The 27,784-nt window shown below is 43.7% G+C and overlaps 2 protein-coding genes across 2 annotated transcripts in view; one reads left to right on the forward strand and one right to left on the reverse strand.

Annotated features, from left to right (window-relative positions):
• Positions 1-20,586, forward strand: part of UTP20 (UTP20 small subunit processome component) — a 63,525-nt gene extending 42,939 nt beyond the window's left edge. The window contains exons 39-62 of the mRNA XM_041409716.1: positions 1,038-1,177; positions 1,682-1,761; positions 2,577-2,866; positions 3,355-3,494; positions 3,957-4,113; positions 4,904-5,002; positions 5,600-5,767; positions 6,442-6,608; positions 7,505-7,646; positions 7,953-8,069; positions 8,858-9,028; positions 9,542-9,670; positions 10,156-10,266; positions 11,525-11,604; positions 12,347-12,416; positions 13,424-13,606; positions 14,427-14,558; positions 15,715-15,847; positions 16,915-17,114; positions 17,469-17,540; positions 17,769-18,035; positions 18,724-18,850; positions 19,684-19,829; positions 20,184-20,586. Of these exons, the coding sequence (XP_041265650.1) occupies positions 1,038-1,177; positions 1,682-1,761; positions 2,577-2,866; positions 3,355-3,494; positions 3,957-4,113; positions 4,904-5,002; positions 5,600-5,767; positions 6,442-6,608; positions 7,505-7,646; positions 7,953-8,069; positions 8,858-9,028; positions 9,542-9,670; positions 10,156-10,266; positions 11,525-11,604; positions 12,347-12,416; positions 13,424-13,606; positions 14,427-14,558; positions 15,715-15,847; positions 16,915-17,114; positions 17,469-17,540; positions 17,769-18,035; positions 18,724-18,850; positions 19,684-19,829; positions 20,184-20,339 (3,477 nt within the window). The 3' untranslated portion in view covers positions 20,340-20,586. The remainder of the gene's footprint in view (positions 1-1,037; positions 1,178-1,681; positions 1,762-2,576; positions 2,867-3,354; positions 3,495-3,956; positions 4,114-4,903; positions 5,003-5,599; positions 5,768-6,441; positions 6,609-7,504; positions 7,647-7,952; positions 8,070-8,857; positions 9,029-9,541; positions 9,671-10,155; positions 10,267-11,524; positions 11,605-12,346; positions 12,417-13,423; positions 13,607-14,426; positions 14,559-15,714; positions 15,848-16,914; positions 17,115-17,468; positions 17,541-17,768; positions 18,036-18,723; positions 18,851-19,683; positions 19,830-20,183) is intronic.
• A 403-nt stretch (positions 20,587-20,989) lies between these two features.
• ARL1 (ADP ribosylation factor like GTPase 1) lies at positions 20,990-27,534 on the reverse strand. The gene is made up of 6 exons (XM_041409717.1): positions 27,266-27,534; positions 24,978-25,115; positions 23,587-23,668; positions 22,495-22,606; positions 21,554-21,732; positions 20,990-21,365 (listed from the first exon to the last, which is right to left on the reverse strand). Exons 1-6 carry the CDS (start codon positions 27,267-27,269, stop codon positions 21,335-21,337), a joined length of 546 nt encoding a protein of 181 aa, XP_041265651.1. The 5' UTR covers positions 27,270-27,534; the 3' UTR covers positions 20,990-21,334.
• Positions 27,535-27,784: the final 250 nt, after the last annotated feature.

Genomic DNA, 27,784 nt, shown 5'->3' on the forward strand with positions numbered 1-27,784 from the left:
CTGCTAAACTTGTCTTGCTTTTCAAAGGTTGATCTCTTAACTGTTTGGGTTAGGCGTTTTTGTTTTGTTTTAACTTTTACTTGGGGTTTTACTTGTCTTTATTTTTGTAATCCACTTCCTATTTTCTTCCCTCAAACTTCTGTCTTCCTGTTTAGTTGTGAGATTAGTTACTCTTTGACAGTAGACTGTGGGACTATAGTCTGTGTCTAGTAACAGAGGTGGGAATAAATACAGTTTTCTCTGGATTTAGAGGGGAAACTGCAGGAATTGGCTGAAAAATCTGAAATCAATAGCAGCTTTGTAATTAAAATTTGAAGGGTGATATTTTTTTAGTCACTTTCAGTGAAATTACTTGTAGTGCCAGTGTGGATAGACTTTCCATCTGTGGCTTTTAAAAGGCAGGTTTCACACTTCTGTAGTTCCCTGCACACTACCAGGAGAACAGCAGACCCACTTCTATCAAGCAAAGTAAATGTCTGATTTGCTTACTGCCAGAAATATTCTTCTGAAGCTGAAACAATTAGAGCTCAGGCACAGGACCCAGCCCCTGCAGCAGTGCAGTCTGTGCCCCTCAATAGAATGACTGAGGAGCTCTTTACTGAGGAGGTCTTTACTGACCTCTTTGAGGGCAGTAAAATGTGTTGATTGAAACTTTAGTGAAGAAATAGACACATTTTATTTCACATCTGAAATGGGTTTGTAGTTGACCTGCAATGTGCCGTGTGTTTGTGGTTAGATGCCTTGACACTGGTTCTTGTTCTTAGTTCTTAGCACAACTGAGCCCATAGATTTAAGTATGTGAGAAAAGTTAAATGTGTGCAGAATAATTTGAAGGAAGTGGGTCTGGAGATCTGCTTGATGGACTGTGGTATTTTTTTTTCCCTAACTTAATGCTGGGGAGATCTAAAAATACTGAATCCCAAGCATCCCCACTAGACAAACATTACTTCTGTCTCTTGTTGCTTTGGGTAAAGGATGCTTTAGGCACACAACCATTGTGAATGCTAACAGCAGCTGAATTTCTCTCTTTTGAGCAGCATGAAAATATGGTAACAGCCTCAGTTGAAGTTGTTGGAGCTGTCTGCCGACATCTTTCATGGTCAGCGTATTTGTACCACTTAAAGCATTTCATCCATGTCTTGCAAACAGGACAGATTGGTACAAAGCTGGGAGTCAGGTGAGTACCGTGAGCAGTGCTGCTCTGGGTTTCTCCAAAGACTGCTTAGGCACAATTCAGTGTTTTTAGGAGCATCACATGGACTTTAGAGAGATTGCTGGCTTTGAGGTGGACTTAGGCAAGTGGAGGTGCAGCAGCAGGTTGCTGCCTGCAACTATGAAGTTTCAACAGGTAGTTACTTTCTCACGCCATGTCTCACTGAATGCATGGCAGCAGTTCTGTCAGCCTGTCCCTGCTCCTGGGACCACTTCCATTGCTCCAGTACCACTCTCTGTGAGGTTTCACAGTGAGCTAGGTCACAGAATGCATGTAGCTGAGAGGTAGCCAGTTTTTATTTTCTGGGGTTTTTCAGGATAAACCTCCTTATGATGCAATGTCACTAAATCTGATGTGTTCCAAAAAGTGCTTTGAAAGATTTTTCTAAGATTTTTGTATGATTTTTCTGTTGTGTATGCATCCTTTCTGTGCAGAAGGCTGATCTTTCTTCGTGTTTTTCTTCTGCAGCTTGTTAGAGACAGTGCTGGAAGCCTTTCACTTTGACCATAAAACACTTGAAAAGCAGCTTGTGACCATTGAGAACCAAGGTGAGCTTTTTGTGTCTGCTTGTAAAAACACTACCTCAGACTGCTCAAATGCAGCTAATCAAAGTTTTGTGGTTTACTCTTGACATCATCTACTCCAGTCTGTTTAAAATGGGCATACTGGAAGCTGGTGTTGGCTTGTCTCCTCAGGAGCAGTGCAGATTTTCCTCCTATGTGTTGACAAAGCCAGAAGAGGTGTAGGGAATCATGTCCACATTACCACTCCATCCCAGGCTTCTGTAAGCCAAAACAGCTTAGAACCTGTGTGGTTCTCAAGGTCTGCACCCAGCCATGTGGCTGCTGGCACACCTGAGTTTTTTATCTTTGGTGTTGGCTGCTCTCGTGGTTATCTGCAACCAAGATGTTCTCACCTTCCTGCCCTTGCCATTTCACGTGATGAAGTCGTATTTTCAGCTTCTTCACTATTGTCTTCACCTATGTTGAGACCTTTGGGTGAAGGAGGAGGATGTTTCACAGCTGTGCTTGACAGTACCTATTGCCTTGTGAAATTCTCAGTTTTAAGTGAATGGCAGTTCTCTACAGTACAAGCACATTGACCTTTGCTCAGCTGACTGCAGGGTTCAGACAGAGTAATGTAGTCTTTGCTTTAAACCTGGCCCTGAGGGGTGATTATCAGAAACAAGCAAGCCAAAGGTTCTTTACCCAGTAGAAAAAACCTGATGCTTATTGGTGGTTTGCTGACACTGGTGGTAGATAAGAGTTTTGTGTAGAACCAGGCTGTCACAGAAGTCTCAATTAAGGGCTCAAGTTTTGTGTTCTCCTGTATTTACCTGAACTTTTTGGCAATTACTTGATAGAAGCTGCTGCCATGGACCTTGAGCCACTGGTGGAGGCTGAAGAAGCCATGGAGCTGGAGCAGAGTGAAGGAGAAGAGGAGGAAGCTGAAGAAAAGAATGGGAAGAATCTCTCTGAGAAGCCAGTAGAACCTGAGCAAGCAACTGAGCCATCTGAAAATGCTGAACAAGTGTCCAAACCTGTTTCATTCTTACCCCGAAATAAAGAGGAGCTTCAGTGTCTGATCAAGCACATTCAAGAAACAGTTACAGTCAACATCTTGCCTAAATTGCACAGGTGTATTGTTGCAAAGGTGAGGAGTTGACGTTTGAAAGGTCTCTTGTAGGCCTTTTGTGGCTGCTACTTTAAGGATTGGGATACCACTTCACAGCTTGTGAAAAAGCAACACATTTTAAAAAAATGGACACAGCTAGAGAGAGACCATCTGAAGGCACAAAAAGGCTTCGTGCTCTTTGCTGAATCATGGAGATTACTGACAGACCCTCTGGTCAGTGTGGATGTAGTGTCTTAACTTCCCTGCTGAGAACTGTCTCATGCTACACAAGTGAAATAATCAGTTTTGTCCAGTCTCTTGAGTTCTCAGCTACTTGCTTGCTCCAGTCTAGTTTCTGTATTGAAAACACAGGGATTTATCTCACCTGTCCATTATCTGTCTGCATTTTTCTTGCAGTCATCAGAGGATAGCAGCCTGCCATACTGACCTCTTCTAGGGTTTGTTGAGAAGAAGCAGGATTTGTTTCTGTATATTAAAAGTGTATTATGTCTTGCTCTCTTTAAAAGGTTAAAAGAGACGAGGAGCACAAGCTTGTGAAATCCAATGTTGTGAATGATGATGAGGTAGTTCGTGTTCCATTAGCTTTTGCAATGGTCAGAATGATGCAGTGTCTTCCCCAGGAAGTGATGGAAGCTAACCTACCAAGGTAAATCCCAGTGGGGCTCCTTACATCCCAGTGGGGCTGTTCATTGTTCTGGGAAGGAGTGCAGGCACTGTTCTCAATCTGTGGTTACATACACGGCTAAAGTCAAGAGGGACATCGTAACAGACCTTAAATACTTTTTTTGTAAATTCCTGTTCCTAGTGACATGCACCTCTGCACCTCAGCATTTGACTTCTGTAAATCCTGACCTAAGAGCAGAGCTGTGAATCAAGGTGCAGAGGCAAGGCTGGTTGTGCTGGGGAAAGAATAATGTGCAGACAGAAAGGACAAGCAGTAAAATGTCCCGAAGGACAGTAGGTGTGTGTATGCCTATAAAACATCTCTGTGAGGCTGGCTGTGAGTACAGCTGTGGTTGTGAAACACTCCTGAAAAGCAGCCTCCTTGGCAGTGTAATTAGTTCTGGTCTGCTTGGAGATGAACAAAGCTGTCTGTCTTTGTTTCCAGCATCCTGCTGCAAGTCTGCACATTCCTGAGAAACAGATTTCAGGAAATACGGGACATTGCCCGGAACACCCTCATTAAAATCATGGAAGTGTTGGGAGTGCACTACCTTCTGTATATCTTAAAGGAGATGCGGTCTGCGCTCATCCATGGCTACCAGGTAATGCTGAGATTCTTCCTCTTCTGCTCTCTGTAGGCTTTTTTTCTAATGTATTGGGAGGAGAATCCAAAGGGAAGTTGCTATTGAAGTAGTTTTGCACTGGTAGAATGGCTTGGTATAATGTAAGTAAATACTGTTGCTGTAATGCCCACATCAGTCTTCGTTGTGCCATGCCAAGTGTCAAATAAGGGTCTGTATCCTCAAAGAACTGAGAGTCTAAGCTGTTTTCCTAGTGAAGAGTTGAGGTGTGAAGGGAAGGATGAGTTTCTGGTTCCAGTAAGATTAGAGGAAATCTTTCAATAAGGTCATGAGGGCTAAGCGGTATCTGAGGGGAGTTGCCACGCAGACTGCACAGACTGTGTGGTGATGCTAGTTGAAGTCTTGCTTCCTAGATCCAGAGCCAAGGCTCTGACTATTAATTTATCTTTCCTCTTTCCATGGTTTGGGTTAAGAATAATTTTTCATGTGAATTACCACAGTGGAGTAGCATAAGCATCTAGCTGCTGTAACAGTGAAAGCACCAATTAGAGCAACCTAAATATACCAGTAAGAGCCCTGGGGAGAGAGGAGATTCCAGCCCTGTTGCCAGTATGTGCTGGGATAGGGATCCTTTTTCTCTTGCTACACCATGGATTCTCATCCTCACAGTGTTTTTTTTTCCTATAATGAAAGCTCAAGTCCAGTGTGCAGCTGGAGACTTGTGATGTCTTTGGTATGGGAGTGTCCCCATGCAGTATGATTGAAGAGGTCAGTGCAGAGGTTTGGAATGATCTGTTCTCTTTTTCTCTAGCTCCATGTGCTGACTTTCACGGTGAACCTGTTACTGAAGGGCCTTACTACCAGGCTCAGTGCTGGTGATTTGGACCCCTGCTTAGATATCCTGATTGAGGTAAAAGCTATTCAAGACGGAAAGAAAAAGCATCATGAAGTGTTGGGAGATATTCTAGGAGGGGAATGTTTTGTGTAGGTTGTCTCTGACTTGGTGGCAAACCAGGCTGTTGTGTGTGTACTGCCAAGGAAGGAGGCACCAGTAGGCCCCCTTGTAGATGGGAATCAAGAGAAGTCAAATATCTCTGGGGCTGTACCCTGAGCCCTGCATCCTGAGATGGGATGGATTCATGGTTAAGACACCTATGTGTGTTTTCCTGTATTCTAAATGGCTGAGCCAGTCAGCAGACATATATTCAGTGCAGTCCACAGAGCCCAGGAACTCAGCTGGTGACAAAAATGGGGTATGTTGGGATGTATTGATCTGATGCAGTCCCATTCCTCGTGTCACAACAGCACAGAGGGGTGTGAGAGCAGTGTTCTCAGCTGGTGTGCTTAAACTCAGATGTTCTGTGTTGACAAAGGAAAGATAGACACGATTTGTAGGAAACCTGGAGAATTGTTTTTTCTGTGAGTGGGGGAAAATAGTGTTGTTCTGTTGCTACTGGAAGAACCTGCTTTTCTTCTCTCATTCATTTCTCTTGCCTGTTTTCCAAAGATTTTCAACCAAGAGTTGTTTGGGAATGTAGCTGAAGAGAAAGAAGTGAAGGGAATTGTCTCCAAGATCATGGAAGCACGCAAAAACAAGAGTTATGATTCCTATGAAATTCTTGGGAAGTTCATAGGAAGGGGCCAAGTGACAAAACTTATTCTGCCACTGAAGGAGGTAAGAAAAGTCAGCCAGGGTCTCTCTTATTAACTGTGAGCACTCTCAGTTCTGTAAGGTGATTCTAGAGCCTCTGGGTGGCTATTTTGACATCACCTATGGAATCTTGCTTTGGCTTCCCATTTTCCTTTGGGAAAGCAGTGAGAGTTTACTGTTGATGTCCAGGGCAGGGTGTGGCATTCTGGGAAGCTTTTAACTGCTGCTAAAGTGGAAACATCCCATTTTGAGTTCTCCATGTACCCTCCCTCTACCCGCTCTTCTTTCCTCTGGAGCGTAGAAGTCCTGTAAGGCTGCTCTGTGGTTTAATCTCTTGTGCATGAAGGAAATGTCAACAAAATGTGTCCAGGGTCTGTCTATGTGCAATAATTGCCTTTTCAAAGATGCAGAATTTTTAGCAGAGTGCAAGCTCGCACAGGAATTCCCTGGTTTGCTCATTAGTTCTTGTGTCCTGGTGGCTATAGCTGAAGTGGCTGGAGGCTGACGAGGCTGGAGAGGAAGGGACGGATGTTGGTGCAGAGCTGAGGCAATGGGATGCTATTCATCTAAAGAGCTGGAGACTATGACAACATGATGAGAGAGAAATTGCTCTAGTTTTTCCCATAATTTCTGGATACAGATAACAGATAATTGCCATCAGGCCATCCTCTTAAATTCTCATGGTTTTACCTTTGCAGACTCTGGAGAGCACTACAAGCTTGAAGATAGTCCGGAAGGTGCATGAGGCACTGCGTCACATCATGGCAGGGCTCATCTTCAACTCAGACATGAATGCAGAATCCCTCCTCCTTCTCAGTCATGGTCTCATCAGTGAAAATTTGCCTCTGCTCACTGAGAAGGCCAAGTGAGTTTCAGGGTGTTGTTCAGATGGTCTGGTATTGGTTTGCTTGCAGAAATGGCAGTTCCCAAATCCAACTGATCAAATGCATGAGAGTTTCCTTGCTTTCATTCCCCTTTTGTTTTCAGTGTAACTGAACCATTTGGGCAGTTACAGGGGAAGGAGAAAGCTTAGTAATGGGAGTTAGCATTTGTGGTACTCATGGGAGTCTGCTCTTGCAAGTGCTCTGGAAAACTAGGCTTTTTCACTGTCTGATGAGTTAATAACTTGCATTAGGATGTTGGGATGGAGGGACAAGGGACAGTGTTTAGAAGCAGGCTGCAAACATTTCCATGGGGCTAGGAGCAAGGGAAAATGTGGGCTTTCCTTTTATTGCTTTGCTGCTGGAGCAGAAGATGAGAAGAACCATCAGATTTTCTCTCCATCTTATGGTGTCACTGCTCAGAGCTGGGTTTGGGTGTCCTGCATTTGGTGTTACATAGACTGACTTTCTCTAGGGTATGACACCTGTTTGCAGACTTCTTGGAGCAGTGTTTGTAAGCCATCAGTAATTGAAGTAAAGATCAGTAAAGAAGAGCAGTGGGTAGTGGCAGGACATGTATTTGCTTGATGGAACTTCTGAAATTGGTCTGTCCACTAAGAAAAAAAGTGAGGATGTTATATAAATGATTGTGTGTTTGTTATCACTGGAATTGTGGCACTGTTCTCTAGTCTGAGTCCCATCTGTCATGCCGCTTTCAAATTGGTTTTATTTCATTGTGGTCCATCTGTGACCTGCTTTTGCTTGCTGTGTGGGAAGCAGCTGAGCACAGTTCAATTCTTTTTACTCCCAACAGCAGGATTGTTGTGGAAAGGGTTCATATATGAATATTTTCTTTTGCCATACATATGCTGCTTTTCAGGAAAAAAGCTGCCCCTTCTCCAGATCCTCGTCTGCAACCAGAGAGCTGCCTGCTGCTCCAGCCCACTCCCACAAGAGGAGGGCAGAAAGCACGTGTCAGCAGCAGGACTAACACTTATATCCTGGTTGATTCAGGACTTCGGGTAAGATCTCCTCAGTTAAAAAAACTTTGCATTCAAAATTTTGTTACGAGTGTGCAAAGGAAAGTATTCTGGATATATTGTTTTAATAGCACAGCCATTAGCATTAACTTCACTTTGTATATTGTAACTTCAGTTGTGCTTTTAGAGATTTATTTTTTTAAATTTTTTTAATTGCTCAGCCTATTGAAATATTTAGGTGGGATATGACATAAGTTCTACTATAACCTGAAACAGTTGTGGGACCTTACTTGACTCTTTTGTGTTCTGGCTGATTTTGAGATGAATGTCCTGATTTTTCTATGACAGCTACTGCACATGAGCTTGAAGAGATCCAAAGTAAATTCATCTGAGGAACATGCACTGGAAATGTTAGACCCTTTTGTTCAGCTGCTTATAGACTGCCTGAAATCTATGGATGTCAAGGTACAGTTCTGAGCTGAAGTCTCTGTGTTCTGTCTGATGTACTAAGAAGAGTCCTGCCCACAAATGTCATCTTGCAGTTGACTTGCAAGAGAAGAGAAAGCCACCAGTTTTTCAAACCTGCTTTAATAGGTGTGCAGATTAAATTGTTTGAGGACATGTAATCCCAGTGGAGGCTTGTGGCTGACGGAGGGCTGAATGTTCTGCTCCCTGTTGCAGGTTTTAACTATGGGCAAGTTCTCCTAGAGAATGTTCCTATGGGGAATTTACAGACTATCTATGAGGATGTTCATGAGATCCTGTAGCTGCTGGGAGTAGTGTTGTCACAACTGTCATTTCTTCTGATCCATCTCCAAAATCTTCATTCTAGCACTTTAGACAGCCATTTTTTGGGACAGCTTTTGGTTTGAGTGAGCTTAGAGAATCTGTTAAACTTCGATTTTCCCAAGAGTGGAAGGCATACCTCATACCCTGTCAGATTCTTGGAGTGGGGCTTTCCATGTCTTGGAGGCAGCTCTGCTTCAGAAAGCATTCTTGCCATCTACTGAAACAATGCTGTGTTAATATCTTCACTTGGTAAAATCAAGGTTATAGAAGATTTGAGTCACAGATAGTGCTTTCAGAACTGAGAAACCCTTGTGTTACCCATGAATGGTTTGAAAGAAGTTGGGTTTGTTAGCTAACTGCCTTTTACCATAGTTGTAGATAGCCTGACCATGTCTGTAAAACGGTGGGAAGAGTTCTCTCAGTGTCCCTGTATCCACATGCTGTCCTTTGGCTCTTTCTTCCAGGTGATAACTGGTGCTCTGCAGTCCTTAGTATGGATTTTAAAGTTCCCTTTGCCTTCTATCAGTACCAATATGGAGCCACTGATAAAGCAGCTTTTCCTCTTGCTGAAAGAGTTTGCCAAGACAGGAATAGCCAAAGGCCAGAATTTCCACCTGGTTGTGAGCTGTTTCAAAGTAAGTCAGACCCAGCTCTCCTCATTTCTGCCTTAGGATTAACTTTCTAGAATGAGACTCCTTCAGCTACAGATCCTTCCTGCAGCTGTTTCTGGAGAGGTGGTCTGGAGATGACAAACTAGTGAGGAATATGTGGCCTTACTGATTCTTTCCCAAATACAAACCTAAAGATAGTTGCTCGCTAAAAATGTGCAGCTTGTATCCGAGGAGAAGTCTTTACAGAAACATGTTTGCCTTCTTTCTTCATTGTAGTAGTATCTTGTTTCACCTGAGTAAATCCTGGTAGCTGAAGTGAGGGGAAGGAGGGACATGGGAAGGGGGCAATTCACTTGTTTACTTTTGTCTCGCAATTGCCATCTGAAAGCAAAATGTGAGAATAGTGTTGGCCACATGTTCTAGAGCCAGCAGTTTGTCTTTTCAGGCTGAAGTTGTATAAATCAAGTCAGACTTTGGCGTGGACCTTTATTTTATGGCATTGCATGTGTATTGACATTGTGCAATTTCATTTTGTAGTGTGTAACAATACTTGTGAAGAATGCAAAGAGTCAGATAACAAGCAAACAGCTCCAAGTGTTGCTCGGATTTGCTGAAGAAGACATTTATGATTCATCACGCCAAGCCACTGCCTTTGGTCTTCTCAAGGTATTTCAGTGCAACAGTTGTGGGTGTTCTGTCAACCACTGGAACAGCAATGATTCTGCTTCCTGGTGAAAGGCTGTACATTCTCTCATCAGGAACAGACTACAGATGCTGTTGAAGCTCTCTGTTATAAGAGAGGAAAAATCAACAAAAGTTTTACTGTTTGACTTGTAGTCACTGTTTAAAATTGTTTGGGAGGCTGTTTTATACACAATGCATATGAGAATGTACTTGGATCTGAGTATGTTTTTGCTAAAGAATCAACATCTCTGATCATTAGACCAGTATTCTGTGTTGCCCAAAAGAAACAGATATGGATGTGTAAGCCATCCTTTCTCTTTTTTTTTCCCCTTTGAGTTGCACTTTCTGTGTGTGAAAAAGTCAGTGTTAAGGTACCACCTGAGACCAGTGTTGTTTGGGTTGTAGTACTGCATCTCACACTGTATAAGCAAAATTATGTGACTCCAGCTGTGCTTTCACATTTTCAGGCTATTTTATCCAGGAAGCTGATTGTCCCTGAAATTGATGATGTGCTGCAGAAGGTTGCCCAGCTGGCCATCACAGGTCAGAGTGAGCCAGTGCGAGTCCAGTGCAGGCAGGTTGGTGGAATGAAGTGTCTCTCACTTTATTTACAGCTGTCTAACAGGCCAGAGGGCTTAGTGTGGCCATCCTGCCTCTCACAGACATGTGCCTTGGCCCTGCTGAAGCCTGAACTCCATTTCCCCTTCTTTACTGATCTTTATTCCCCTTGTTATCTGGCTTCAGTTCTTGAGACTGGTGCATAGCAGAATCACAGACTCCTTGCCTGTACTGTGGTGTGCCTTCATAGAACTGTAAAATCGTTTAGGTTGGAAAGTCCCTTTAAGGTCATAGAGTCTAACCCTTAACCCAGCACTGCCCCATCCACCACTAAGCCATGTCCCTGAGTGTAGCACATCTGTAGAAGTATAGCACATCTATACTTCTTTTAAATACCTCCAGCCTGTGTATTTAAAACACCACTTCCCAGGGCAGCCAGTTCCAGTGCTTGACCCCCCTTTCAGTGCAGAATTCTTTCCTAATATCCAATCTATACTTCCCCTGGCAAAACTTGAAGCCGTTTCCTCTTGTCCTGTGATTTGTCACTTGGGAGAGGAGACCAACCCCCACCTGGCTGCAGCCTCCTTTCAAGCAGTTGTAGAGAGTGATGATGTCTCCCCTGAGCCTCCTCTTCTCCAGGCCAAACAATCCCAGCTCCCTCAGCCACTCTTCATAAGACTTGTGCTCCAGACCCTTCTCGGCTTCATTGCTGCTCAATGTCTTTCTTGCTGTGAGAAGCCCAAAACTGAACACAGTACTTGAGGCGCAACCTCACCAGTGCCAAGTGCAGGAGAGCTGCTTAGCAGCAGTGACATGGTCCTTCCTCTGGAGGCTTTTAAGCCTATGTAACTAAGCTTTGCTCTTTTTTAAGCCCCAGGATAAGTTAATTTGCCACAAATCCATAATTGCTTTCCTCTACTTCCTCATTTTTTCTAAGGTAAAACCAACTGAAAGACAGAACTGGTTAGTTTGTCTCAAGCATTGGGATATGGTGCAGTAGGATCCCGAAATGCAGCTTTCATAGTTACAGGATGGATTTTGAAGGATGCAGGACCTCTTCACAGATGCTTGTGCAAATCACAGCAGTACTTTAAAAACTGATCCTGTTCCAGGCACAGAGCTTGGCAGCAGTTGTTGACCCTTTGTGTAATAGGAATGGGATGAAAGGAACGATTCTCATAAGCTTGCTGCTCCATCACCAACTTTTCTTCATAACCTTTTTACAAGCTTACCTGAGTGTTTATTTTAACTCCTCTCTGTATTGTTTTTTCTTTCCAGATTTACTTGAAATACATTCTGGATTACCCCCTCGGTGACAAACTGAAACCCAATTTGGATTTCATGCTTGCACAGCTGGAGTGAGTTTATATTCCTGACATGTAGTCACTGTCCTATGAGAACAGAACTTTGTTTTTAAATATGATTCTAGTATGCCAAAAAGCTCTTTGTAATGAGCAGAAGGCATGGATGAAGTCTTCATTTTCCTACTTGTAAAACACTTTCCTTTCCTAAGTCTGGCTGTTTGATGAAGCAAATCCTTTTTTCTTATCCCTGTTGCACCACTAATATAGTTCTTTATCTGTTTGTAAGCAAAAGTTCTGTTGTTTGCTTAGTGGTTTACCACCTCCACTGGTTGTGAATCATAAAGTCACCCTAGAACACAGGTGAAATAAAAAATCCAGGAGGAATGAGGGAAGGTGCATTTATAGGGGACTGCTGTCCCATGGCAGTATCTCAAAGTGCAAGTGCATGCACAGTTAAAACAATTGTATCGATTCCACGGGAATGTTGTGCCTCCAACCTCCTCCTGAGCTTCACCCCTCCCTTGCTCAAGGTGACAGTAGTTTACCAGGTTCCCCAGCACAGTGTGGCTGTGCTGGCTCAGGTGGGCTGGAACCCTTCATGGCCTCTTGGTGCTCATTCTCGGACAGACGGAGCTGTGGGCCTGCTGCTTCTCTTGTCCACAGTATCAGGCCAGGTGCTGTTGCAGAAGGATCCCTATCAGTGCATGTTTCTGGAATTGGTTGTTGTTGTAAATTGTTGGCAGCTTCATATGAGGATTAACTCATCCCTAACAGTTAATCCTTTGTTTCCTGACAGGTATGAGTATGAAACTGGGAGGGAATCTGCACTGGAGATGATTGCGTACCTCCTCGACATGTTCCCACAGGTAACGAGCATCCCCTGATGTTCCAAGAATCAGGCAGTTATTGTGGTTTGCAGTAACAGCATTTTCCAAGCAGTTTATATTGGAAGCACTTGCTAGTTCTTGTTACCTCTTATAATGAGCAGAACATTCACTTATCTCCAAAGAACCTGGCTTTGCTCCAAAAGAGGAATGATATGCTGGAAAGTCTGCAGTACTTCTTTGCCTAATGTGCTCTGTTTGCAAGTAAAATAAAGCTGTGTCAGCTGGAGTTTGGATAAACTCAGTCGTGATTTTTGCCAGGAAGAAACACAGCCAGTTTAGGAAACAGGGTGGGAATAGAAGTGAAGTCACTGTGTAAGGGTTTTTCAATATTCCTGAGAGATTGTTGACAGAACTGGTGTGTTCGGTTGGCCTGACTGAAGAGGAAGGGCTTCTCAGTAGGGTGGATCAACATGAAAGCTAAAAAATAGCTGTGCATATGTACAGGATCACATAGGCAAAATCCTAAGCTGCCTTGAAGCTCTGCAGCTGGAGCTTAACTGTGCATTCAGGACACAGGGAGAAGTGCAATCAAGCAAGAATTTGGAAGGAAGAGAAATTCTGCACAGTAAGCTGTGCTTCAGCACTGCCTGATGATTTAATATTTCAGATTGGTTCCTGGGAACGCTGTAAAGGTGGCAAAGAGCTGCAGTCTCTGAGAGAAGGACATTTGGGTGTTGCTGCAGTGCTGAGGACTTAAGCCTGTTTCAGTGAGAGTTGGGCGTGAAAATGCCCTTCAAGGTTTCACACTCGCTTTGCTGACCCAGGGATATGGTAGCAAGTCAGTCAGAGCGGGGCTGGGGCTGCGGTACATCCTCTGTGCTCCAAAAACAGGGCCATCCCATTTTAGCAGTTCAGCTGCCTTGACATGAAGCCCACTCAGGGCTAACACTGCTCCTGAATATAGTGCAGCAAATACCCCTCTTTTTCTCTTTAAATGCCGGAAGCTCCTTGGGTATTTGTGGTTGATAATGGTTGTTTCTTTCTAGGATCTCCTGCACAAATACTGTGGGTTGTTTTTTCTCTCTCTTTGTATGATGATGATAAATGATGACTCAGCCAAATGCAAAAAGATGGCGGCTTTGACATGTAAATCTCTTCTCCGTAAGATCAGCAATGAAAAACAAGATGTGATGTTTTCGCTGGTCACTGAGTGGTTTCACAGCAAAAAGGTACTCTTTGGTCTTTTCACTGGCCACATCTGAACTCTGTTGGAGGGCTGAGTAAGATTAAGGCAAGCGAGAGGTTGCTAGTACCAGATCTGGTGGGTTGGTGGATTAGTTGTTCCTGACTTAGAGAACAAGAAATGGTATAGCTTCATAAAGCTGCAACAAATATAGGGACCTGCTGATGCTTTAGGTCAACCTACAGACTCTTCCCAGTTGCATTTTGCAGCTTTCTAACAGTTCCACTTTTGGCTCAGTGTTATCTTTGCTCGGGTTAGAGGTTGGAGCAAATTCCTTAAAGCTCTTCTGATCCCAGCATTTTGTGCTGACTTTATCTCAGACATGCTTCATTCTGTTGCTGGCAACTGGAAGGCAGCAAACCTGGTCTTCAAGATCTGCTGTTTGGAACTGGGTGCTTGGGTGATAAGCTGTCCTCTAGCTGAACCCAGGTTCTGTCTCTCTACACTAGCAGAGTTAGCATTCTTCAACACTTCATGGTTTCCATCCTAGTATGTTCAGTTTGGGTTTGTAACTGTAAGCTGCCTGTTGCATTGTGAAGAGTTACAAAGCAGCTCCCAGATTTCTGCAGTTGGGATTTCAGCAGTTCTGGCATTCAGTTTTAGGGTGCATTCCAGGGATAACTTGTGCTGTCAGGCACTTTTATACCTCGCTGGCAGCATCTCCTTTTTCAATACACTCTGAAAACCAGCGTCTCTTAAGGTGCTATTGCTACAGGCAGAAAGTAGGGGTTGCTACCAGCTCCTGCAGTTGGGAGCTGCAGGATTTGATTATAAGAGTTAATTTTTTGTTATTTTTTGTGTGTCAGAGCTCACACAGGAGGTTGGCTGCCCAGGCATGCGGTTTGTTTGTAGAAGTGGAGGGAGTAATGTTTGAACGGCGGCTTGCAGCAGTCCTCACTTTGATTGAGAAAGAAATCAACCCAAGTAGATTTGAAAATGTAAGTAACTTTTCTCCATGCATGAAGCTCAAGGAAAGAGAATTAAGAAAATGGAAAAAGGGAAGAAGTGTAGGAGAGATTTAACAGTTGAACTTCCTGTTCAAGACTGAGGAAAGACACAAAACACACACATCTGTTCTGAAGAGGACCTCACTGACCTAGAACCATGTTTTTTCTTGCCTGTAAGCCCAAATTTGATGTCATGTGTCACAGCACAAGGGAAAAAGAAACTTTGCAAAGCCACCTGGACTGAGCCTGCAACCATACAGTGTAACCAGCAGATATATTGCTCCTTGCAGTTGGGAAATGTGTCTGCTAGTTGCAGAGATTTGTGTAAGCATTGCATGTCAGGAGTGCATGGCCTGTGACTGTCTGCTTTGCCCAGTGTTATCTACAGCTTTAACTTTCATAGGATTTCCCTTCCTGTACTTTAAGACCACGGTTTTGTTGTATGGAAGATCTTTTTAGTGCACTTGGTTAACTCAGAATAACAAGGCTTCCTCAGATTCTGCTTGGCATGTGATAATCCCAAAGGGCTCCCAGTCACTGTGCTTGGGGAGTGGCCATGAATGTTACTAATGTTCAGCATGCTGCCTTTGCACAAGAGAGAAGAGAATCTCGGGATCTGTAAATTGGCAAGAGATGAAAATGAAATACCTGCAGTGAGGAGAAATTTGGTGTAATCACACCCAGTGCTGTGACATGTACTGACAATTGACATCAAGCCAGCTGGTGGTTGCAGGCACGGTGAGGCCCAGGGGCAGCACACACGGTGTTGTCAAAACAACTGGGGGCTTCCCAGGTGATACAGGCAAATCTGCACTCAGCTGGGCTCTAATGATGAGAATCAAATCCACACAAGTACATGCACAGACATAGATAGTGTGTGTAATTGCTTGCATTGAGAAACCCAGCAGTTTGTTACAGTAATGTCTGTATGAAAAACAAGAAGAATTATTCTAATACAATCTCCTGCAGAGATTGTCTCCAGAGGAAATGCTTCAGTGGAGGTGCTTCTGTTCTGTTTATATTGGGAATTGGGTACAAGTCACTATTCTGGTTTTTTTGAATGGTTGATCTGAAATTTATCTAAGGACTAATCAGAACTGTCCTCAGGTTCTCATAAGTATCTTTCTTGACTTGCTAATTTTATTAGATAACTGAAGAAGAAGAGGAGAAGGCTGCAGATAGGCTGCTATTCAGCTTTCTTGTGCTGGTAAAAAAGCTCATCACAGAGTGCAACTTGATTCAGTTAACCAAGAACAGTGATGTTGTGAGCAGAATCTGGGGTAAGTGTCATTCTGGAGTTATTAGAGCTGTGTTACAAGAAAGATTTTTTTGTGTGCCTTGTGGTTTTTCACGCCCTAATAGAAATGACTGAACTTTATTATACAAGGTTTCCATTCTGCAAAATGCTAACACACAGCAGTTACTGGGCAATGAAAGAGAAGTTGCTAATGGAAAAGGTTACATGGTTGATGAAAACAACACACCCTCTGTCTCAGATGCTGGGAAGTACTTTCTATTACCCCCAGAGGAAATGGTTGGAAACTGTTGCATGTTTCACCATCATTACATTCTCTTGGATGAAAACATAGAGCTTTCCTGGGAAGATGAGATTGATCATAAATACCAGCCAGAAAATGATGACCCATGGTAATACTGCTCTAAATACTGTGTCTGTCAGGATGTGAAGACCTGGAAGTTACTTGATTCAAGCAATTTCCCTGTGTGTGAGATGATAAAATATGAGGCTGGTTTATTGCCATTTTGTTGCCCTTATTTTTACTGCTTCATTTGCTGCAATCAGAAGACCTGATGTGGCTGATTAGTGACTTTGAAGAGTCCAGCCTGCCAGGTGCCTTTAGTGAGATAGCAGATAACCTGGATTGTTATCCTGGATTTTGGTGATGGGCAGCTTGGACAGAGGTGAGACAGGAGAGCAGCTCCATTTCTTCTCTGAAGCACCCTCGACCTCTCTTCAGGGGTTTGATTTGACCATCAGCAGCAGGGCCAGCTGACACAAGTCTCACAATAGCCAGTCCCCCAGACATCATGGGCAGATGAGCTGTGGTACCGAGTCCCTGAGGGGACTGTAGTTGTTGCAGAAACATGACTTACCTTATCACTGTGAGGACATTTGGCTACCTGTAGGTTTTTGCTGCTCTTCACTTTGGCTGTATTGAGTTGCTAAAAAGTCTCTTACTATGTTCTGAGCAGATGAGCACAGTTCATTTCATTCACCTTTTTATTGCAGCATATATTGCAATAAAAAGAAATTGTTGGGAGTGGCCTTGTTATATTTTTGCTCTCAATGGACCATCTCCTTTGCTGAAAGAGGTTTTCTTTTCCCCAGATCATGTCCAGTCTCACCTGTGGTATCCTCATAGCTGGGTCTGGCTGACAGCCACTGAGATCTTTGGCTTGTTGTTTGCATCTTATAAGCCAGAAGATCTTGTCAACAAATGGAAGGAAAGAAAGTCAGGGAAGAGAAAAAAGACACCAGCAGAGCTGTCTGCATCCATAGTCTTTTTGACTGCTGAACTGGACAAAAAGGTAATGATGTCTGTACTACTCCTTCACTCTGCTCATGCCCATTTCCTGATTGGGACATAAAAATAGTTCATAGTTTGGCATGCATGTTTCTTTTTTAGTCACTTGTCTGCTGTCTAATCCTCATCACTTAAAGCATTTGAGGAGGTGTCTCTGCTGCTGGGAGGAGGCTTCTCTGGGGTCTTGTTCTCAGCACCACAAAAATTCCCTTCCAGATTGTAAGATGCAGGCAGAAGTTGTGTTGATCTTTTGGTCTCTGCTGGGAACTGCCTTTGGTGACTGCAAAATACTGCTTTGGGTCTCTGCTACCAGCTCCCTTCAATGGAGTCATTCCTTTCTCCTTTTTCATTTCCCCAGATGAAAGAACTTGCATTTGCATTCTGCCATCAGCTGCAGTCCAAGTTCCTGGACATGTCTCTGAGTGAGCAGGTAAGGGCAGGAGCCTGGCTGGGTCTGCAGGAGGGCACAGAGCAGGCCCTGGCACGTGAGGGGTATTGTGTCCTAGGTGGTGGCTCAGGGCAGATACAATGGTGGTTCAGGGCTAGCTGCTATCTGCTCAGGGCAAGTTCCTCTGTCACATCAAGTCTTGGCTTTTACATGTCCTGGTGCTTATAGAGGCAATCCACAGTGACTGACTCCTCTGTTTCTACACTTCAGGTTATAAAGAATTTACTCTTTGTGGCCAAAGTTGTTTACTTGCTAGCCCCTGCCTCAGAAGACAGTAAAGAGGCAGATGGAGAACTGAGGTGTGAAGTGGAAGAGCAGGAGGTCTCAGAGGATGAGAGAGATAATTCTGCTCAAGGAGAAGAAGAAAGAGAGGACACGCAAGAGAAAGGCCAGCCAGCCACACTGCTGTGGTTAATGAAGAAGCTCTCTGTCATGGTGAAGAGAGAAGCAGCCTATTCCCCTAAGGTCCCTTTAAAGGTAAGAACAGTGTTAGTCCCACTGCTTTTGATGAGTTGGGCACTTCTACAGGGTAGTGTTGCTCTGGCTCTTTGCTTTCAGGGCACAAGGTGCAGAGAGTGCTGTGAGCTGGCACTGAAGCAAGGATTAGTAGGTGCTGAAGAAACAAGCCTTTCATTCTGAAGTTCTCAGGAAAGGCTTGTGCCAGTCTGGTTCTTGCTAATGCTTCCAACCTCCTGGGGGGTGGTGGGAGAGTGGTAAACCCCCAGGCACCAACCTGAAGAGAACAGAGCAGTGCCTTTGAATTCCCAAGAGAGCTAGGCTCATGCAGGCAGGGGATTGGCAGTATATGGAGGAACTTGCTAGAACAAGGGGAGGGGATGTGTGGAAGACCATCACAAAAAGCACTGTGGTTCCCTCTGGTGCAGAATTGGGTTGAGCTTTTGTGTCTTCAGTTGCCTCAGAAGAGCACAGTGAGAACAGACCTGCTGTTCAAAATGCCAACAGCTGCCAGCCCAGTCCTAGCTCACACAACAGGGTTGTGTCTCTCTAAAGGCTGTACTTGGATGCAGTAAGACCTTGATTTGTGACTCAGGTGTCTAAAACAACACCTGCTGTGTTGAACAGTGATGCATGGCCCTAGAAGCAATTCAGTTAGGAAGTTTCCTTCCAGCTTTCCTTACTTCATGTCCCACACACTTCTTTTCAGAGAAGCTGCATCTTTAAGTTCCTGGGAGCAATCTCAGTGGATCTGGGGCAAGACAGGATCAAGCCCTACCTTCCAACAATTCTCACCCCTCTGTACAGGGAGCTGAACAGCAACTATGCAGAGCAAGGTAAGGGATTTCCCTCACAAAGAGGAATGTGCATCACAGCTATGCCCCAGCACAAACACTGCCTGCCATTCCTTTTGTCTGTTGAGGCATTGATACTGTAATCAGTGAATTTCACTTGCTTGCTGTCTAACCAAAATACCAGGAAGGGAGGAGAATGCATGTCTGCTGAAATAGAAATCTGTATGTTCAAAGACTGGAATGAAGTTAGGCATGCTCCTATGTTCAAGTGGGTAAATTTTGAGCATGTGGTGTAGTGGGAAAAGTGTAGTACTCAAGGGTGGGCTCATGGTGGCAAGACTTAGAGTCCTTGCTGAGAGTAACTTTGGAGAACTGTTTGAGAGACCAAGGGAAGTATTTGCCCTGCTCTCAGTTTTCCCTTAGCACCTCTTTGTAGCTTTTTTTCACCCCAGTATCTTTTTTTCCCCCCAGTGATTGTAGTGAATATATTGCCACTAACTAGTGATTCCAGCAATTAAGCCAGCCCTTGTTCAGCTTACCAAGGATGCTGACTGGAATTATCTTTATTTCCAACAAAGCTTATTCCACTAGAAGCCTAGTGACTATATATAGAAAGCCACTTGTAATTACCTTTGGGATGACTTCACCCTTCTAAAATTTTTTTTTTTGCTTCTCAGCAGCTTTTTTTTGTTTGTTTGCTGGTTGAAAAGCTACTCTCTGGGAAAGCTGGTGAAGCACCAGCAGATTTCACAGGCACCAGTTTGGGCAAAGTTTATCAGTGCAGCCATCCTTTATTAAAGAAAGAGGAATCAATATTGTGCTCTTGGCTTTGTTTCATATGCTGAAGATTAAGTAAATCAATTTTGTTTTAATAGATCCAACACTGAAGAACCTTTCCCAAGAAATCATAGAACTTCTCAAGAAGTTAGTGGGGCTGGAGGCCTTTTCGCTGGCCTTTTCTTCTGTGCAAAAACAGGCCAGCCAGAAAAGAGCAATGAGGAAAAAGCAGAGGGCTTTGCAGGTAAGATTCCACCTTCTCCTGAGAGAAAAAGAAATAGGGCTTCTCTAAAAGCTTGAGAGATGCCCAGGAAGGGGAGTCTGAGGAAGAACTTCATCTTTAATGAGGATAGTTTCATCAGTTCCTTTACAAACTTGGAAGAAGCTGTGTATGATTGGTCTCTTGCACAGGTTCTGGCTGACAGGGATGGTTTCCTGCTTACCTGAAGGGCAAAGCAGCCTGAGTACCCTCAGTTTTGAGGAACCCAACAACACCCATGTGTTACCTTAGCAGTCACCAGTTTTTTAGGAAGTTCATGATTTTCAGAGGAACTGCTGTAAGTTGTTAATGAACTAACAATGTACTGTTTTTCCTTAGACTGTAGCAAATCCTGACATTGCTGCAAGGAGGAAGCTGAAGAGACACAAGAATAAAGCAGAAACCAGGAAGAGAAAAATAGAATCCCTGCGTCCTATGTACAAGGCCAAGCGACATCGAAGTAATGCACTAAAAGATTTGGCAATGGTGGAATGAAAAGGCTTTTCCTTCCTGGAGGATTAATTTATGAAAAGTAGTACTGAGTTAAAGAACTAATGACTGTTTTTAAAAGTACTTGCATATTTCAATTGTATTTATTAATATTTTTATGTCCTTTTTCATCAAGGATCTTAAATAAAAACTTCTAAATTTTTTCCAAACCTGTATATTTACAGGAGCATGTACAGTTGAATGGGCAACAACTATGATATTTTATATTAAATTTTACTTCATTTGTAAGAAACGGGTTCCGTGATGACTGCATTCCTGCCTGTGAACACAGTGGTCCTGGAGAGACAAGTCTGCAGCTATATTGAGCTACTTACCTGTCACTTCTGGCTAAGATGAGAGTGCAGCTCATGAAGGTGGAAGTTAAATTCAGGTCATGAATCAAGTTCCCCTGATGTGCCAGGGCATTAATGTGTGCTGAAGACACTGGTTTTCCTTTCAGACACCTACTGAATGCCATGTTGGCAGCCAGAGGTGCACTACTTGTGCTCTCTTGCTCTGCTTCACTGTAACAGTGTCTGCACTGAAGGTACACCTCTGCAGGTGTTCAGCTACGTGGCTGCTGCGACTGGCAGCACTTGGACTTGTTTCTGTAAAGCAAGCAGCAAGCAGCCTCTAGGAAGCAACACACCCCTGGGTATAGCTGACAGTTCCAGATTTTATTAGTGTTCTATCTACACCAATATGCTGGCCACCAAAACCACCAAAGGAAGGGGGGATGACAAAAAAACCCAACTTTCTCAGCCAGTAAGACTTTCATACAAATTAACATAAGTACATTCTTCAAACAAAAAGAAAGAAATGGAGTATCATAATGTACACATTCACTTATTTCAGTTTTACAATTGAAGAGAAGCATCCACATTACAGAAGTCAAATTCAAATCTGTCCTATTTACAAGTATCTGTGGCCTGAAAATACTTAACTGCAGAAAGGAGGGTTCTGGCTATAGCTGACACGTCCTTGCACTGGTCAGTTTTGTATCACTGCCTGCTCTTCAAGGCCTCCACCAACCTAGGAGAAAGTTTAAGTCAATTTACTGAAAAGTCATTTCAATTCTGCTGAAATACTTCCAGCAGAAAACCAGTCTTCTAATGTGGACTCTTTTACATCAGACTATCTACAAATCCAGTCTTATTAAAAAAAACTCCAAATGTGTAAAATTAGGTATATGAATGAAGCATAACTAGACTGGTACTCACCATTCCATTGCTTCATCAAGCCCTGTGCCTTTAGTTGCAGAGGTTTTGAATATCTGCCATTTTCGGTCCTTCAAAGCTGGTAAGCCAAGGGCATTTGCCATTTCTGTGGGAGTCATGGCCTGTTCCATGTCTTGTTTATTTGCAAACACCACCAAAATGGCTTTCTTCAGCTCTTCTTCCTAAAAGAAAAGAGAAATTGTGGAAGTTGTTGCAGAGACTTCTGTGGAATTTATTTAAGGATAGAGAACCTATAGAATAAAAAATCTAATATTTAAATATCTTCAATATTTTTATATTAAAATCTAATATAGAAACATAATAAAAAATAACTTCTGCTTTCAATTATTTTGTTTGCTGACTTCTGTTCTGTAGAAAATTCTTCAGTGAAAGAATGGTGTTTATTTTCAATTCCAGTATGATACCCTATAGAAGCAGTTTCAAAACATAGCAGTCCAAGTTACAAAACAAGCTGGTAGCTAGATTTAACAAGGCACATTAAATGAGCTTGCAGGTATTTTGGGCAACAAGGCAAGAGAGAGAAAGGAAGTGTTGCTCAACTCATCTTACTTCTATTACCTTGTTCTACATTTGTTATTCAGCTTCAAATCATTGTAGGATACTAATTACTGCCAATCCTTCAGGGCTTGATCTTGCCACACTGCAGTACTGAGCAGCTGTCCTGGCAGGTAAATTTTCATATGTCTGCAAGGCTACATGAAATTAATTGTCCAGATAATGCTGCACAAACCCATGAAATACCTGCGGAGTATTCAGTGCTTTTTCAGTCAGAAGTGCTGCATGGGCTGTGCTGAGGGCTGAAGTTTGACAAGTGAAGTTGATCTTCACTTGGTTCACTGAATCAAATTTCATATTTACTCAAAAAAAAAAAAAATTAATTTCTCAATTTGTTTTACCGATGACTGTGATCCTTGTTTTCTTACCTCTAACATAGCAACAAGCTCTGACTTTGAAGTGCCAATTCTGTCTCGATCACAGCTGTCCACTACATAAATGACAGCATCTGTGTTGGAATAGTAACACCGCCAGTAGGGCCTGCAGAGGAGAAGTTCCAGTCATGTCATTTGCATGTTAGCAGTTCTTTTTAGCTAGATGATAATTAAAAAGAGATGATCCAGAGGAAGTAAAAACTGACCCTGGGGAGAAAAGCCCCAGGAGGCAAGTAGATTTCTTCAGGAGGCTACAAAAACGAACAGAAAGTACAAACTCTCCGAGGCAGAACAAAAAAAATCCCAAAAAAGCCCAACTCAACACAAAGCAAATAAAGAAGCAACTTTAAAACAGGGAAATAACAGACATGCTGGGGATAGATTTATTTGGGAATCAGACTGCAGGACATCAGGTCCATAACTGAGGGACAGGAAAGCAAAGAAAGTTTAAAGACGTAAGCATCTGCATTACAGTCACCAAAGAAGGGTCACCAGAGAAATAGTAAATGAATAATTAACACAGGCAAGTAATTAACAAGGATCAAAAACCATCTTTTTCAGAATTATTGTACTGAAACTAAAAAGGGAAGGAACCTTTATCTCACTAACTGCACCTTCCTTACTAGCTAACTAGACTGCACCTTGCTACTAAGCACTGAAAAAGGAATCACAAGGGGATCATACAGGGGTACTGCTAATGACTCATTACAAAACTCATGAAGCTTGCTAAAAAATTACCATCTATACCTAAATCCAACTTCACTACTCTTAAGAATGCAAAGCTAGGAAGTATCTTTCTGGGTTTTTATCACCCCCTCCATTCTTTCTCAAAATGCTATTCAACTGCCTACTACACTAATAAATTTGTTTTTCAAAGCAAAACCGAATACAAATGAAAACACTGGCTTGTTTTTTTCCAATCTGTAGCGCACCACAGGTTTTACAGAATGAATTCCATTAGGTGAAAATGCTCTCCTGAGAATGGGCTTTTTAAAACTTAACCAATTTTCAGAAGTGCCTGCTATGAGAATTTCAAGAACTTGGCACTTTTCAGAGAAAGTTAAATGACTTTAAGGAATCTGTTACCTTATGCTTGTCTGTCCTCCTAAATCCCAAACTTGAAATTTCAGATTCTTGTAGGTCACCGTCTCGACATTGAAGCCAATGGCTGAAACAAAGTTAAACAATTTCACCACTGGTGATTTTCCTCTTTTTCTGAATATCACAGCACTCAGTTTAAGATTTTCAGACCTGAAAATTTTCAGTAGCTGCATAATGAATTTCATGCCCTTTGAAAAGCTACCCAAACAAACATGACTCAAAATAATGCAGAAATATTTCTTTTGAACTAATAAAACCACATTGTAAACATATTGTAGAGATTTTTAAGAAATGCTGAGGTTGTTAAAAATCAACAGTAGTGTGTCTGAAATCACCAAAAGAAACAGAGCAAGGGTTAAAGAACTGGCCTGCTGTGATAACTAAGTATACAACTGACAGCAAGAGAGCACTAAGGAATGTGTCCTTCTGTCCACACAAGGTCTGCACTCTTTTAAGAGCCACAGCGGAACCAAAGCAGAACCAACCTCTCAGGAGAGGACTCAATACTGATGTCTGGAAGATGGCAACAAGGCTGCAGTATCACATACGTCATTCCTTGTCCTGCCAGCCCAGAGAAACACAGCACAAGAGGCACTTATTAGGCTGCTTAAAATTTATGGAGCCTGAAATAAGCAAAACCCTCAGGCAAAAAGATTTTGTCCCAGCAAATTGCTGGCTTCTAAAAGGTAACAGAGGCCTGAGCAAAGTCAGACTCAGGAGGAACACAACAGACATGACAGGGACATAAAAAAGTCAAGTATCCCTTGTCCTTCATATTACACAGAGCCATCATGGCCAGAACACTTGGGCACACACACTGGGTGGGTGTGGCTGCTTGAATGCCAAGACAAGTGGTGGAATCAGTTACATTTTTTTAAACAAGCATCATCTTCTCCCTTGAAACCTCACATTGAGTTTTGTTACATTTTCTACAGAATGTAAAGTTAAATCATCTGATTTCTTCTTCTCCATGTTGAACAAAAGTGTTTATAGAACTCTTGTCAAAAAAAAAAGGTACACCATCCTATGTACAGCAACAATGATCTCTGAAGTTCACATAACAGCTATACTTGGAACCAAAAGAATTATACAGTCCACAGTTACCATCTATTGAATGCTGACCTATCACAAACAGCCTGCGAAATCACGCTAACAATCTTCAGGTCAAATGCTTTTTGCATTTTGCAGGGCAGCATAAAATATCCTTTTGTAATACTTTTATTCAAGAAAAGTTCTTCGATACAACAGTGCAAGGCTCCCACAACACAAGGTCCTTTTGTTTAGGAAGGAAGCATGTAGTAAGTTCAGCTGGCAAAGTTTATTTGTCAGAGCTACAGGTTCCTGGCAAATATTCTCGCTGTGGGCAGATCACTTACTCGGAATGGTGGTAACAACTTCTCCAACCTGTAACCTGTAGAGAATGGTTGTTTTTCCTGCTCCATCCAGCCCCAGGATGAGAATCCTCATCTCTCGAGTTCCAAACAAACTGGAAAAGATGGTGGAGAAGAAGCCCCCTACAAAAACCAGAAGGGAAAGACATTTCAATGTCAGCCAGCTCTCTGGAGGATATGCAAAGGCAGACAGAGAGACCTCATTTCTTACAGGCCTACAAGACATTTCTCTTCTCCAGTGAAGAAGGACAAGTCCAGGTTGTTGCTGAGATGGCCGTGTGCTCAACAACATCGTGTCCTCCTGGTTTGTGCTGTCATTTTATGATTTTATGGTAGCTCACCCCAGCAAATCACATTGCAGCAGCATCAAATCTCACTGCAGTTACAATTTTTTTTTCCTTTTCTCTCATTTGCCAAAATATGAGTCATCTTCTTTTTGGCTTGTAGCAGACTCTACCTTTTCAGTGCCAGAGACTATACAAGGACCAAAAGAAGACTGAAAGAATTCGGCACCAGAAGATGTTTATGGTCTTCCACAGGACCACCCTTTTTTTTTTTTTCTTAAAATTAGGTATACATCAGTAGGTACATATTAAATCAGCTCAGATTTTGTTAAGCCTTCTGATGTTTGCATTCTTTCAACAAACTTTCTCACACACAGTTCTGTAAATAACCTATGTTTTGCATTCTTTCATGGAGGTGGAGAGAATTGATGGACCCTTGGTCTGTCCAGTGGCATTGGAGAGGTGGCACTGTCACCCTCCAATCCACTGTCACCTTTGGAAAACTATAAATGTTGGAGTCAGAAAATAAAGTTCTTCTTCTTCTTCCTTTTTGTTCCCCTCGAGAGCAGCAGTGTCTGTGTCATCATTTTGTACCGTATCACAACAATTAGGTATATATCAGTAGGTACATATTAAATCAGCTCATTACAAGCAGCAAAGCTGCACCAAATCAAGTATGTTAATGCTACAGAGAAGTCTAGCTGCTGATTTTAATGTCCTTCTTGTTCTTTTTTTCAAAACTGGCTTGTCCCAGCATCTCATTTATTCTCTAAATGCATGCAAGAGTACTTGTGGTCAGGCTAATATCTGATTTATGCCTACTAGATTTTTATTCATAGAAAGAATATTGATGTTCCAAGCCAGTAACTATTAATTTTTTTTCCAAAGATTTTTATAACAAACATACCTGATGTTAAATCATAACCACACTTAAAGCCTGCAAAAGGTAATGAAACATCCAACAAGCCAGAATCACTGACAATGCTGATAAATATGTCAGAGATAAATTAAGAAGATTTGCAACCAAAATCTTACTGAAAGGTGTTTTGATAAAAATTATTTCCTGTTTGCCTATCTAGGCATCTGCTTTTCCAGGGAAAGGAGGAAGCAAAGCTTATACTTCAGAAGGAACTCAGACTGATAACAGGTTGCTTTATCTCTTCTAAGCCCATCCCACCACAGAAGCCATACCAGCTACAGACCTGGAAAACAAGGAGAAGGTATAAGGGACCATCATCTGCCAGTCTGCATAGTGCTGCTCATGGCACCTCTTACTGCCAGGCAGGCAAATAACCTTAAGAGAACTGAGCTGGAAAATGGTATTTCAATAGAAACATCACAAGTAGGAGGTTACCACTGGTTGCATGGAGGCCGAAGGCACAAAATTCTTTCAGTCAGTAACTTCGCTTGCCGTCAGACATCGCTCACTCCCTCTTTTTATTATATGCTATTGTGTATGCTTTTCCCACACTAAAACACTGCTCAAACACCATCTGCAACAGGACAGGCTCACCTCAATCACTCAACCCTCAGATTCGGGGCCTCTCTTTAACATACCCTCTACTTCATTTACTAGTCTGCAGGACCTCCTCTCCTAATCCTTATCAGCAGCCCATCACAGACTCCATTCAGAGTTTAATTTTGCCAGGCGTCAGGAGCACAGAAGCCTGAGGATATGACCGAACACACCCTCCTGCCGCTGCCCGGACGATTCGCCATCGAAGGCAGCTCCAACGCGGCCTCCGGGCGCTCCAGGGCCGGCTGCCCGGGAACCGGCCGGCGGGCAGGGCCCGGCCTGAGGGCAGGTGGGCATGGCCCAAGCGCGGCCCTCAGCCCCGCTGCGCCGCCGGCGGGCAGGAGACCGTGCCTCCCGCGGGAGGGCTCAGCACCGACCCGTCCGCCCTGCCCGCCGGCCCCGCCTCCACGGCCGCCGGGAGGGGTCGTGATGGACGGGGCCCCTCGGGCAGCCGCTTCCCGCCCGCTCCTCACCCATGTCGAGCCGCTCCGCCGGCGCTCCGGCCCGCTCCGCTCCGCTGCCCTCGCCGCACTGGCCCTGCCGCCGCCGCCTGGCTCCACGTCGAACGCCGCGGCGAGTAAACAAAGCGCTCCGCGCCCGCCGCCGTTTCGACACACGGAGCCCGGCTGCGCCCCCGGCGCGGAGAGAAGGTCTGGGAGCGGGAGCCTCCCCGCGCTCTCCCCGGACACGCCCGGGCGGGAATCAGAGCGCGGAGAAAGGTCTGCGGAATAAAAACCGCGGCCCCGGGGCCGGCGCGTGGCGAATCTGCGGCGGCGGGAGCGCGCGGCGGGCGGGGCCGCCGGCGTCAGCGGGCCAGGGCCTCCCGCGCCCCGAGAGCCGGCGGCCAACGGGACCCTCGGGCACAGAACGGGAGCTCGGAACCACGGCCTGCTCTCCAAAGGGCGGGGAGCCCTCGGAGCCAGAACACTTCCTGGATTAGCGACAGGTTCTCTCCGAGTGGGGGAGAAACAAGAAACATTCCCTGCTGGAAG

Source organism: Onychostruthus taczanowskii, unplaced genomic scaffold (genome assembly GCF_017590055.1).
Source record: "Onychostruthus taczanowskii isolate IOZ18803 unplaced genomic scaffold, ASM1759005v1 scaffold31, whole genome shotgun sequence".
Classification (NCBI taxonomy): domain Eukaryota; kingdom Metazoa; phylum Chordata; class Aves; order Passeriformes; family Passeridae; genus Onychostruthus; species Onychostruthus taczanowskii.